Below are 13,670 nucleotides of genomic sequence, written 5' to 3'. Positions count from 1 at the left end.
CTTGGGCTTTCCTGGTCGTGGGGTTTTCCATGGAGGATTCTCTATCTCTTGCTTGGGCCTGTCTACCTGTAATTGTATTTTTCCTTCCCCTTTTTTGCCTGTGCCATCTCTCTCTGATCTTCCCCCTGCATCCTATTATAGTTGCTGGGGCTGCCATATACATCACATAAATGAAACCTGCATCAGGGAGAGGTAAGGAATGCATGCATAGACCTGATATGTTCTAGACTCAGATCATTTACTCCCCAAAGTTAGGTCAAAGACAGAGTATCTATAGGGAGTTTAACTATAGGGAGTCCTGGTTAAGAGAACATTTGTAATAGTGCACACAAAACACTTTTTTGGGCTGAGCTCCTGGTTAAGCACAGGCTTTAGTCTTTTCCAGACTTATTACTTGCTTCCACAGTGCTAATGTGTTTTCTTATTTGTCCCATATTCCCCCTCCCCTATTTTTTCTTAGCAATATGCATCCTGCCCTGTCTAAATGGAGGTCGCTGCATGGCCCCTTATCAGTGTGACTGCCCAGCTGGATGGACCGGATCACGCTGTCACACAGGTAACACTCCTTATACCTTCCTATATTGTATGTTCCATGGCTTATTTTCATCAGCATCTAATAAAGGCCCTGCAGGTACATCACAGAGGGCTCTATGGAAACCACTGTATTATACAGAAAAAAAACCCACTTCATAATAATATTGCTGGAGGGTTTGCTTAGCCCTGCTGCAAGCTGTTTTCAGAACAGCCTTATTGCTCTTGATGAGTCTTACAGTCTTCAAAGCAGCCTGCTCCCCTGAAAGTATTATTAGCATAATCAAGGGAGCTGTAGGCAGCAGAGAGGATTTTCAGAGAGAACACCCTTCCAGTAGAGGGGCAGAGAGAATGTATCTCATCCACATCCCAACATGAAGAGCTACCAAGCACCCACAAGTCACCCTGAATTCAAAGGCAGTTGGAAGTGCTCCACACCTCACAGCACCAAGGCACGGCATCTTTATCTTTGGGGATGTCCCAACTCTAGAATAAAGAGGGAAGAGGAGTACATACGGGCACACCTCTCAAAGTTGTAGTTTAGCTGTCACAAGAAATGACTGATATGGAAACGCAGGAACAAGGGCTTTAGCATTCCCTCGCAAGCAGAGTACAAACCCTGCAGGAACTCCATGCTGCTCCATCGTCACCACTATCATTACCCAGGCTAGCAAGATTAAGTTTGCGCAGGCATGCTAGCTCCTGCTACAGTTACTCTTTCCTTTTACTGTGTAGACCAATGCTTTGAGACATTTGTGTAAATGTGGGCCATTGTATTTCTGGTTTTATTTTTATTTTGCTCATTTTTCAGAACGGTGTGTACATATTGTGTACTGTTACACAAATTCATTGTTTAAAAATATTTTTAAGACCTCCTTTCTCTGGGTTCCCCTGGGCCATTGCCAACAAGATAAGCTTTACCCACTCACCAGAGACTGGCAGTTAGGCAGAATAGATGGTTTGGGAGCAGCCCCAAACTATCCCTGAACTTTGGAAAGGAGCCATAGAAGTTCACATCCAACTACTTTTTCCCATTCCTGCCAACTGCTACCCTTTGCATTTCTTGCAGTTCGACTTTATAACCTGTTATGAGTACCATATGCTCTCAGTGTATTAGTATGACCAGGTATCTGGTTTGTTGTGAGGTAATTTTCCTTTTTGAGACTGCATCGCCTGATTGGGAGATGTCAATTTTTTAGCTGCCCTATGCCATCAAATTGATGAAGCTCGTTAGAGTTTATAGGGTTTTGTCTCCCAGACTGTCCTTATTGTATCTCACTCAGTGCTGACAGGAAGATTTGGGCCTCTGTCTCTTTTTGTCTTTGGATGCCTCAGGTCTATTTGACTGACACAGGAGAGCAAGTAGAGCTGTTTTGTGCTGTCCCTTTGCTTCTTTACCAACAAGACTAGGGGGGGGTTTGCTGTTTGAAATACCCAGTGTCACTGAGGGCCAACTTTTTGGCAGGTGTGCCACAAATTAGCCCTGCACCATCCCAAGTGTTATGCTGTTCTGATCCCCTTCCCTTGCCAAGTCTGCTGCTCTATCTGCAACTGTACTGTCTATCCCCACCCTGGTCTACCACATGCTACACACACAGTGCACATGCCACTTCTAGCACATGTGCTGCAGGCTGGTCATTCCTACCCTAGGTAATCCAGTTTTGCTGCTCAGAGCTTTTCAAGGAGTTCTTGTCATTCAGTTTCCTCTCAGTCTCTGTGTTCAGTGGCTGCTTTATCCAGTATCGCTTCTTGTCATCTGGGAGCTACTAAATACTTTCTTGTGCCTTAGCTTTCTCCTTTTCATCTGTTTTTCCAGTCTTCCACTGATACCAGGTCTCTGCATTTCTAAACTCAGTACAGATACTGTTTGCTTGCCATTCCTCACAAACAGACATGTGGGATTTCTTTCAGAAGATGAGGCCTTGTATTCATTTCCTGGATGTTCTACTTTTAAGTCCTCCTACTGCTTCTGTTTGCATTCCACTTCACTTCCCACAGCATGGAGTAGTAGCACATGATTTCCAAGCCAACCTGAAATATTGCATTCAATGATTCATGCTGCTTGCACCTCCTTAGGTAACAAAATAGTAAAACAGCATGATTCCCATTTTGCAAAGACCTGCTTCTGAGCTTACTTTGTCCCAGCTGCCATATGTAGAAACCTTTTTCAGATCTGGCTTTTTTTAACGTTGTGGTTTTGGGAAGAGGAAATTTAAGGAAATGATACAGGCAGAGCTTAAAAACAACTAAGGCTAAATGCAGGTTCATCCAAATACAGCTTCATTTTCCAGCTGAAATCTGTTGTAATCTTCTTGGAGAATCATGGGTCCATTAGTAACAACATGTGTATATTTGAATGCAGCTATTTGCCAGTTTCCATGTTTGAATGGTGGGAAATGTATACGACCAAACCGGTGCCATTGCCCCTCATCCTGGACTGGACATGACTGCTCCAGGTAAGTGCTGCTCAGCTGTCCTCCATGCCAGGCTTGGCTCTCAAGTTACAGTTTATATAAATGGAAAGGGAATAATCACTACATGGAAAGGGAAGCTACATCAGGATCCTCTCTGAGATGAAAACCTTCCCATTTTTGGTGTCAGGTCAGTCAAGACCTGTGAACAGCATGTTCTCCACCAACCTGAGGTTGTTAGAAAGCACCATCCTGAGTCATGTAGAGGGGTTGGAGAATCAGGGTTCATGGCACGAGATTTGACATGAAGGCTGTTGCTTGGATTTGCTCCTCTTCATTTTCTGGGCTGGCTTTAATGCCTATTTTGTTTAGATTGTAAGCTTTTCTGGAGCCAGAACCATCGCTTTGTTCTGTATTTAAATAGTGCATATCACAGTGGGATCCAGGTTCATGATTTGGGCTCTGAGGTGCTATGCATTTGAAATAATAACAGTAACAGTATTTTTACGTATATCCACAGCACACAGCCTGTGCTGGTTCCAATGTCCCTAGTGTTTGAATCCTGTGACAATGGGGTGCTTGTGTCAGATCTACCATGGTGCTGACTTCCATCAGCCCAGAGGCCATGGAACCAGATGTTATGCCTATGCCCACTTTCTCAGGGACCAGCACAGCATGCTGCCAGGGCTGGTTTTAGCACTGTTTTTGTTCTGATCACTGCCTCGTTTAGTATGGTGTAAAGTTTCATATCAGGGAGTTTCATCACAGTTCCCTGTAAGATATCTGTGTGGCACTTCAAAGATAAATAATGAAGCTGTGCATTTGGATTCTGTTGGAGAAAATCCAATATTTTGGCAAGGGTATTTTTATTTCTCATTACCATCAAAGAGCCATTTATGGGCCTGCAGCAAGATGTTAGCTGGATTTCAGATGATATTGTCATCGTCCATGCAGTAAAATCCCATGAGAAAATGCATTGCATGTGTTCTCATGTATGGTTTCTTGAAATATAAACAAAGCCCATTAAAAAACATAAATAGAAGAAATGTCAAGACTGGAGCCCATACAGGCCCCTAATAAACAGATTCATATTCATTCTGTATGTTGGCAAAATATAGAACAGGGGTAGGCAAACCCTGGCATGGGTGCCACAGTGTGGCACATGAAGGCATTCTGCTTGGCGCACACAGCTTGGGGAAGGGGCTGGAGCTACACTGACAAAACAAGGATCAAGCCCCTCATGGCTCCCCCACTGTCTGCACATGGCACGCCATCATCTTACAAAATTAAGGTTGCAGGTGTTTTTGACACAGACCAAAAACGTTGCCAACCCCCGATTATAAAACTGTACTATTTCAGTAAATAATTAAACCATTTTTAAAAATGTATATCAGTGGCTATTTTTCCCAGAAATGGTAAGTCTTTTGCCATTACATGAGCATCTCCCCTGCCCTCAACAAATGGCTAAGGACTGTCCTCTCTGGAAATCCTTGTGCAACGATCACTGTTGGTCTTGGAGATGCACTCCAATTCCATCCAAGGTGTTAGCCCCAGAAGTATATTGATCAAGGTTAAAGGTTTTTATTCCCAACATGGACATACCAGGCCAAATCTTCAGCTAACATAAATATTGGTGCACCTCCAAGAAATAGCTGTTTTAGAATCATGACCACGTTTGACTCATTTTGGAAGGTCTTAAATGATTGAATTACTAGCTGTCCTTTCTCTCTCGTGTCGATTCCCTGTTTTCGCCCACCTTTGCACTCAGCTTCTTTCTCAGTCCGGAGCTGTAAATTCTAAACCCTCACAAGAGGCTGATCTTGTGACCCATTTCTACTCAAGACATGAAACAGAAAAGTCAAAACAAATCCCAAGACACAATTTTCTCACAATAGTTTCAGCTTGGTTTTGCAGAACCAAAGAAATTAAGGATAAGCTTTGCTTTCACGGACAAACATGGTGGAATTTATCTGAGCCAGATCAGAACTTTAACCCTTTTAAGGTTCACTTGTCACCAAACTGAACTGCTCTTCTTATTTATTGAGGGTTACAAACACTTTCAGAGAAGACAGGGTCATGGCCCAGTGAGCTTATATAGCCTTAATAGCCCAGGCCTTCCAGAACTTGTGCATGGAACTTCCATCAATGCTAGCATGAGCTCTATGCACAAAGACTTGTTTTTAATTAGATATAGCCCAACAAGTGATAATCACAGACAAAGGCACGAGGAAAGTTTAACAGGATTTGTTTTATTTGACTCTCATCTCATTAGTCCCAGAATTTGGCCTCTACCCTGCCTTGTGCTCCATGCAGATGCACATGTTCATCACTGGGGGTGTCTACACGTGCACTTTAATATGCAGTAGCCTATTTTACTATGCATTTAAGCATCACATAATAACCTGTGTATTACACCAATGCTCAGTAAAATAGGCTACAGCACATTAAGCGCCACCAAAAAGGGATGCACTTTCACTACTGCATATTAGGGCAGCCTAATGCAAATTTATTTAGTACATTACACTGGAGGTACTAAATTTAATGCACATTAGGAAAAGTGCCTTAATGCATGTGTAGATGTGCCCACTGTGTAGCTCATAGCAGGATCAGGACCATTGGTTAAGTTTTAAAAGGCTGTGGTCAGATGTGCAAGCAGGAGTAGAAAGCAATGGAGAGGAGGTTAGTAGTGGCAAGGCAGCTGGGAACAGTGATTCTAAAGGGACGTGCAGGCAGGCCCAGAAGCTTTTATCAGGGTTCAGGACTATCAGGATTTTTCTTCAAGCCACTTACCAACAAGCTACAATTTGCATCCTGGTGCCAGATGTCAGTCCCCAATGTGCTTCTGCCACACCACCTAATTCTAATCGCATCTGCTTTCAGAGGTCTTTTTGATATGCCTCATGCTGTTGGGCTCCCCCTTTATATTATGCAGCCCTGATTTTATTTTGTTTTTCTGTCACCACAGGAAAAGAAAAGGTGGATTCTATTCCTTTTAACAGCAGAGCAGCTGATTTACATGAAGAAAATGTCTTCACCAGAGCCACTAGACCTTGGAACACAATGCATTGTAAATCAAATCCAGTGCTTCCTTTGTCTCCCCGTTTTATATTTTATTTTGTGATATATTTTTCTTATGCATTTCCATTTTTTTAAGAAACCATTTTTATTTTTTCATATCCCAAAGTATATAAACTTATATGCTGCTACACACACATAAAGCCCCGCCCCCAATAAGTACAGCGTCTTCTGTCCACTGCAGAAATGGCTTGCGTACAATTTGGGCATCCCAATTTCTTGAATACAAATTGTTAATGAAAATACACTTCTAATCAAGAGTAAAGAGGATGTTACAGTTCTAGGTACTATTTGCCAAAGCCGTACTGTAATTCATAGATTAGAGTGGAAAAAATAGTTACCATGAGCTAACTGAGCTGTGAAGCATAATATAATAATCCCTTTGGGCCTAATTCTGATCTTGCTCACATTGATGTAAACAAGGAGTAATTCCACTAAAATCATTGGAGTTATGTCAGTGTCAGACTCATGTCATGTGCAAGGAGAGGGTCAGGTCCTGTAATTCTTACCACCTGGAATTCACTTTCTTTGAAAATGTTTTAACGGGGGAGTATAGTTGTTAATTTTACCATAGGTTCACTGGTGAAAATGGTATAAAGCATAAGGTAGGTGAAAGAACATGGTGTAGCTCAGAATGAAGGAGACAGGCAGTGTCAGTAATCGTCCCCCTGGCAACTGATGAGGACCCAACACACTGGGTGCATCTACACGAGACTTTTACTGCAGACTTGCCTAATTAGCTCTGCAGTAAAGTCTGTGTTTACATGTGTGGCCCTATTAAGTCGTAGTAAACTAATAAACACGGACAGTTGTATGTGTGCATGGGTGAAAATGTTTGCTGTTAGCATTACTTAGAAAAAGTCTGAAGTATGAAAGGATTTGCTACATAAGAGTTTCATTAGAGACTTCATGCTCTGTCCTTGAAAGGCCACCTCTCCAGGCTCAAAAGACTCATGTAATGATATAAAATGATTAGGAGTCAGCATTAGGACTGAAGATGGTGCCAGTAGTTTATCTCTTGCAACCTTAGTGCTTATTTACCCTTTGAGCCCTCTGTGGGCACTTTGCACCCTTCTCATCCTTTCTGTTTAAGTTCCTGTCATGAGCATGCCCAGGGGAACAAAATAAAAAATGTTCAGGAGATGATAATCATATACATGCTTCTATCCTAGGTACCAGTGAAAAGTAAATATTGAATATTATCTAATTACTGTGGTGCCAACTATAGAGGGAGAAATAATGGTTGGAGCCTGTAAAAGTACAAGCTATCAATTAGAAAATATAATAACAGGGCAAGTACAGGAGGACATTTTTCTAAAATGGAATCAATGTTTCCAATTTTGATTTTAATGCACATCGTAGCCTTGCTCAGAACCTTCAGCACGCACATGCAGCAGCCATGTGAGAGATTTCCATTGAGATTGTAGCAAGCTGTATGCAGTGAAAAGAAATCAGAAGAATTAAAAAAATGTCTTCTACGATCAAGCTTAGCTAGGCTGTGAAAACTGCACTGTGACTGCCCACCCTATGACAATCGGTCTCATTCACAACATTGATTTAATCATTTATCAGATACTTCAGAACTAAAACTATACTAAACTGTAGTCGTCAAACAACAGTACAGCAACCTGAATCTGTGAGTTGTTCTCACTAGATAGTGGGAAGCAGCTCTCCACGAGCAATATATTTTACTAGGATTAAACACTACCCTCTATAGGTGTTACATTCCCCATAGTCTATGCTATTGCGCACAATACATAAATGAGGGCTTAATGTTCCATAACACCCATTTGCAGTAAGCTCCCCAGAAACTTTTCAGGTTCTGGGATGGGTTGGTAGAGAAAACAAAACCATCTTATAGATATATAAATATAAATATATATATATTGTTCTTGTCTCTTAAAACCAAACAGTACCTTTTCTACTGTGCTTATATAGTGTGTTCACTTTCTTTCCTTGTGATGCCATGACTCTGTCTTGCCCTTGCACTCTCTTTGGAGCAGAACAGTGGTACTTAGGAAGGCACTTTGAGTTGGCAGGAGACTGTTCAAAAAGAGCATTACAGCCACATGGCCTGCTTTTGGCTCTAGAAGTTCATGCACTTCCAGATTGACATGGGAGAACAAATAAATGAGCTTCAAGGACCAGCCCAGACAAACCATTTGATAAGCAGAGCTGCTGGCAGGGCAGAGTGGCTGAAAGTAGAGGCTGTTCTAGTTAATGCTGTTAATGATATTTTGATATAAACAGTATTGTAGTCAGAAAGGAGCAACCTTTTTTTGCAAATATTGTATTGTATTTATGTCACTGCTTGTTGTGAATTTCAGACATCTTCTGTGTGATGCACTTTACACTGTAAATAAAGTTGCACCTGTAAGTGGAACTGTATGCATTTCTTAATGTCTGCTCAAAAGCTTTTTGTGTCTCTAGGTATCCAGGTTGTAGCCGTATTGGTCTAGAGGCAAAAGGAATCAGAACTCATGGTAGAAGTGGTATCTTTTATTAGACCAACTAGATTTTTGCAAAAAAATGTCTTTAATTGCAAGCGTTTGGGCACAAGCACCCTTCTTCAGGCATAGGAGAAAAGACTGTAAAAGTTCTCCCAGGTAGAAATGAAAGTTCTTATTTCATAGGAAAGTTAAAGGTGTGATAAAATCTCCTGTTTGGCACAGTTCATTTTATGCAGATTAGGCTAGAGAAAAGTTGGAATAGTCAATTTACCTTGAAATTGTTTGGTGGCAAGCAGAATGTAGTCATATTTCCTTCTGGTTATTCATAGATTCATAGATGTTAGGGTCGGAAGGGACCTCAATAGATCATCGAGTCCGACCCCCTGCATAAGCAGGAAAGAGTGCTGGGTCTAGATGACCCCAGCTAGATGCATATCCAACCTCCTCTTGAAGACCCCCAGGGTAGGGGAGAGCACCACCTCCCTTGGGAGCCCGTTCCAGACCTTGGCCACTCGAACTGTGAAGAAGCTCTTCCTAATGTCCAATCTAAATCTGCTCTCTGCTAGCTTGTGGCCATTGTTTCTTGTAACCCCCGGGGGCGCCTCGGTGAATAAAACCTCACCAGTTCCCTTCTGTGCCCCCGTGATGAACTTATAGGCAGCCACAGGGTCGCCTCTCAGCCTTCTCTTGCGGAGGCTGAAAAGGTCCAGGTTCTCTAGTCTCTCCTCGTTATGATGTTTCATATTTCACAGAAAAGTAAAATGATGGAACATAGAAATTCCTGCCCAGAAATTCCTCAACACATAAGAATTTTCTGCCCAGAAGAGCATTCTAACTTTTTACTCTTCTGTGAAATATGAAACGTCATAACCAGAAGGAAATGTAACTACATCCTGCTCACCACCAAACAACTTCGAGGTAAAAAGACTATTCCAACTTTTCTCTGAGCCTAACCTGCATAAAATGAACGGTGCCAAACAGGAGATTTTACCACACATTTAACTCTTCTATGAAATACGAACTTTCATTTCTATCTGGGAGAACTTGCATTCTTTTCTCCTATGCCTGAAGAAAAGTGCTTACAATTAAATTTTTTTTTTTTTTGCAAAAATCTAGTTGGTCTAATAAATTATATCACCTCTACTACAGGTTCTGGTTCCTTTTGTGTCTCCATGCACTTTCTGATTCGATGCACAAGTCTGGGACAATAAGTGTATCTCCACTCAAGGAAGGAAAAGATTAAATAATTGATAATCACTCACAAAGGATGCATTAGATAAATCCAACCTAAGCTAAAGATGCAATCAGCAGCTCTTTTTAAAATCCTCTTTGTGTTGGGCTTACATTACACATGAATGGGCCACATTCAGATCCAGAGGGCATGTCCACACATGCAGGCATGTGTGCTTGCAGCAACTCAAATAGCAGTGGTACAAATCTGTGCTGGAGATTTGTGCCTCAGCACGTGTGCCTGATCATGAACTTTGGTGTGCTACTTGGGGCAAACTGACCCTGCCCAGCTCCTCCTGGATCTCCAGCCAGAGGGAGTTGAAGGCTGGGGCAAGCACCTGTGCTGGCCCTAGCAGTATTAACAGCTGCCCTGGCCAGCAGCTCAGGGCTATGTGCACTCAGGAGCTTCTGGGAGAGGAACCTCTGGGACGAAGTTGGCCATGCCCCCCTCCTGCCTTGGGCTGCTGTTGCTGCCCACCCCATGGCGGGGGTCCTCTGCTGCACACCACTGCGCCCCCCCCCCCCCTCTCAGAGAGGGGTCCACTGTACTGCATCACACCCCACTACCACACCCCAGCTTCTGCACCCTGTTCCAGCCCACTGCCAAGTCATGGTTGGGGGACAGCCTGGGGAGGGAGCCTGCACTGCCTCTGGAGCCCTTTTCCAACATCACTGCCAGAGCCTAAAGGTGCCTACCCACCACAGCTGCCTTGGCAGGCCACCCTGCCTTCACCTCCACTTCCACCTGAAGCACCACCTGAGTGGCTGAACTGGATGGTTGCTACCACAGCTGCTGCTGTTGCTGCTACTGCTGCTGTCTGTTCTGCTGCCGCCCCCTCTCAGGAAAGAGGCAGATTGCCTGCCGCACCACTTTGCACCACTCAACACCACACCCGCACTGGATTACTCCCTAACTGACTGATTGCTCCTGCACTCCCCCACAGCTGCCTCACTGCATCTGATCCTGCTTTGTTTTTCCTGCCTATTGTTCTGCTGCTGAGTGCCTGGCGGGAGGCCTGAGGGGGTCCTGGACTGATCTTCAACAAACAAAGCCCCTCCATTGCTCCAGCCATCTTTTACATCTGCCTCAGCAGCCTTCCCTGCGTGTTTTAGCCCTTGTGTGGTAAGTCCTGTGGTCCACTCCCCCTGCCCTGGTGTTTGTTGTGTGGCTAAGCCAGCTCCAGTCTCCCCAGCCCTTGTGTGTGGGTCCCCCACCATTCCCCAAGCATAGTCCTCCCAGGTTTTTTTTCCTGTGGGGCTGTAGCTCTGAGCTTCAGCCCCCTTTCCCCTCCCACCCATTTCCCTCACAACTTCAGCTTGCCCCTATTAGATTCACCAGGCCACTGTATATTTTGGTTATCTTCATTTCCCTCATGTGAAGCAATAGCAGGGCAGGAACATTCTGGGGGTGGGGGTAGATGCCCCTACAGAGCTTCCTGCAGCCCCCACTATGGGGTTGGATCCCAGCCAAGCCCCCAAGGGGATGCACGTCCCTGCAGCTCCCACCCTGGAGGCAGAGTCCAAACAACCTCCTCCAGGGGTGGAGAAGCCTCAGACCTCTGCTGCAGGGGCAGGAGAGACTGGCAGGGAGCCAGCAGGGCCAGGGAGGTCTCCCTTGGCCAGGCCCCTCCCGGGGGGGGGGTTCCCAAGCCCCCTTCCCCACCATCAGGGACCAAGGGCAAGGGCAGTAGGAAGGGCTCCTCTTCAGCCTCCTCCACAGCTGGGGGTGGGAAGGGCAAGGGCCTGGCCCCCAAGCCTAGATTACCAGTGCCAGAGGGGACCAGGTGTGCCACACCAACCAGCACACCCACTCAGCCTGGCCCTGGCCCTAGCCCCACCAATGCAGTGTCCCAGCAGGGAAATTGCAGCTATGCATAGGTGACTGCAGGGCAACCCACAGCTGCAGGGCCTGGACCCTCCACTGCAGGGCCTGGACCCTCCACCCTTCCAGCTCAGGTGGTAGGGCCACGTGTCCAGCACTCACTCACAGGCACAGGGTGAAATGTCAAGTGCCCAAGCAGGAGAACCTGCATTTTGAAACCTGGCTCAGCTAGTGGGGGCCCCCAAGATTGTGGCAGCCTCCCGCTTTCATGGTAAATGCCCCCCGTCCAGCCCCATGCACCTCCCTGCCACTCCACCTTGCACTGCTGCTGGTTCCCAGGAAGGAGGGGAGGGGAGCTTGCACAAGGCGGCAATCACCAACACCCAGTGGCAGGCATTATCCTCCCTGCTTCCTCTTCTCCTCCTCTCTGCTGGCTGTTTTTGGGGCCGGGCAATGGGGTGGGGCATGGCAGTGGCAAGGGGTGCAGCAACAGCAGAGAGGCACTGCCACTGTAAATCCCCGCTTCCCCTTCCTGCTCCCCTCCCTCCCTTCCTCCCTCCACCCTTCCCTGCTGCTTCCCCCTCCCTGCTGGCTGTTGTTGGCGGGGCCGGAGGCAGCGTAGTGGCTTTCACCCCCTCTGTCCATAACGCTCCGGGGCCTCACAGCCAATCAGTTTGTGCTCTCTCAGGGGTGCATGTGCAATTGGCCCGGAGCATTACAGATGGACAGACTAAGGCTTTTATTATATTAGAATTCTTAGCGTGCCACTTGCGGCATCTCAAACTGCTTTGAGACACCACAATAGGCACATGTGGACTGGTCTGGACATTCCCAGAAGGTTTGCAGTTCAAAACCTAGGTGCCAAGCATTACACTTACCCAACTTAAGGAGTCATGAATAACTAGATTGCCATGGTCAAAGCCATCAGGATGAGAGACTGCTGTAGAGAAAAAAAGCCAATGTATGTCACTGACTGCTTTATGGAGGGCAAAGTATATATCAAAGTCAACATTTACTCATGCACTGCCTGTGGCAGGTCTAGTTTATGGCCCAAATGTTTATCCTGTCTGCTTTTACTGCGTGTCAAGGCTGAACTTTTCAAAGGCATTCAGAACCCCATTCAAATGGCATTGGGAACCTAAGGTCTCTTCCACTGTTTTATAAATCCCAGTCCATAATGAAAAATGCACTGTAACCCTATCCTTAGCAACCGGCATGACCACTGAGAAGAGCAGCAATGTGGTATTTTTCTCAGCAGTGCTTTCAACCCCTTGAATTTCAGGACAATGACAGCATAATACCTAGGCATGGATATACAAATGTGTCTTTACTTTGTGTCAGATCCTTCCATCATGTGCAGGACCTCACTGAATAGTCACATAACCAACTGGGATTATTTACTGCTGTTGAAATCAGCAATGTAAAAACTTTCAGTGCAAACTCCATTCTAAGTGGAGATTTTTAAAGACATAAAAGGCAGTTGGACCCCCTTGAGCCTTTGAAAATCATATTACTCATTGAAAGGGTATATGACCCATAGCACTCAGCAAGGACTTAGGAGGTGATTATCCACATGACATTTGATGGACAAAATTGACCTTGCCTGTAGAAAAACAAACAAACAATAAACCTACTTCCTTCCCAAGAAGGGAAGGTATTTTTTGTAGTACCCACAGATGCTGCCTGTGCATGTGCTATGAGAAAAATTGGGCACAGCCTACCAAAGGAAGTGGTTAGAGCCAAAAGCTTCACTTGGTATGAGTCTCTTTACAGGCCACATAAGAAAAACAAAAAAGCGAGTTCAGCTCTTCCAGGTAGTTTTACCTCATGTCTCAGCCACCCCTTTCCTTGAAATAAAGCAGAAATTGGAGTCAAAGTTGGATCCTTGATCTTTTGGCAACTCAAGGTACTTTTCAGGCATGCCAGGGATTATTACCACCATCACGAGTCATTAGTTTTAGGAATGTCATATTGTTACCATATTGTTATCCAGTTGCATTTAGAATGGAGGCTGTTTGGTGTTAGCTGAGCATGAGGATACAGTCTCCACTACAGGTTTGTCTCTGAGTGGGTCAGATTGTCACCAAACTTGTCATTTTTCTGTTCTGAGGCTGCTTTTCTGCTAGAAGTAACATACAGTGCTTTTCCAGC

The 13,670-nt window shown here is 45.0% G+C and overlaps 1 protein-coding gene across 4 annotated transcripts in view; it reads left to right on the top strand.

Annotated features, from left to right (window-relative positions):
* Positions 1 to 8,400, top strand: part of SVEP1 (sushi, von Willebrand factor type A, EGF and pentraxin domain containing 1) — a 182,694-nt gene extending 174,294 nt beyond the window's left edge. For all 4 annotated transcript variants that reach the window (XM_059724628.1, XM_059724630.1, XM_059724629.1 and 1 more), the window contains 3 exons: positions 461 to 556; positions 2,894 to 2,987; positions 5,908 to 8,400. In XM_059724628.1, the coding sequence (XP_059580611.1) occupies positions 461 to 556; positions 2,894 to 2,987; positions 5,908 to 5,938 (221 nt within the window). In that variant the 3' untranslated portion in view covers positions 5,939 to 8,400. The remainder of the gene's footprint in view (positions 1 to 460; positions 557 to 2,893; positions 2,988 to 5,907) is intronic.
* The last annotated feature ends 5,270 nt before the right edge of the window (positions 8,401 to 13,670 follow it).

Source organism: Alligator mississippiensis, chromosome 3 (assembly GCF_030867095.1).
Source record: "Alligator mississippiensis isolate rAllMis1 chromosome 3, rAllMis1, whole genome shotgun sequence".
Classification (NCBI taxonomy): domain Eukaryota; kingdom Metazoa; phylum Chordata; order Crocodylia; family Alligatoridae; genus Alligator; species Alligator mississippiensis.
The sequence above is the reverse complement of the archived record's forward strand: the minus strand, read 5'-3'. Positions and strand labels throughout refer to the sequence as shown.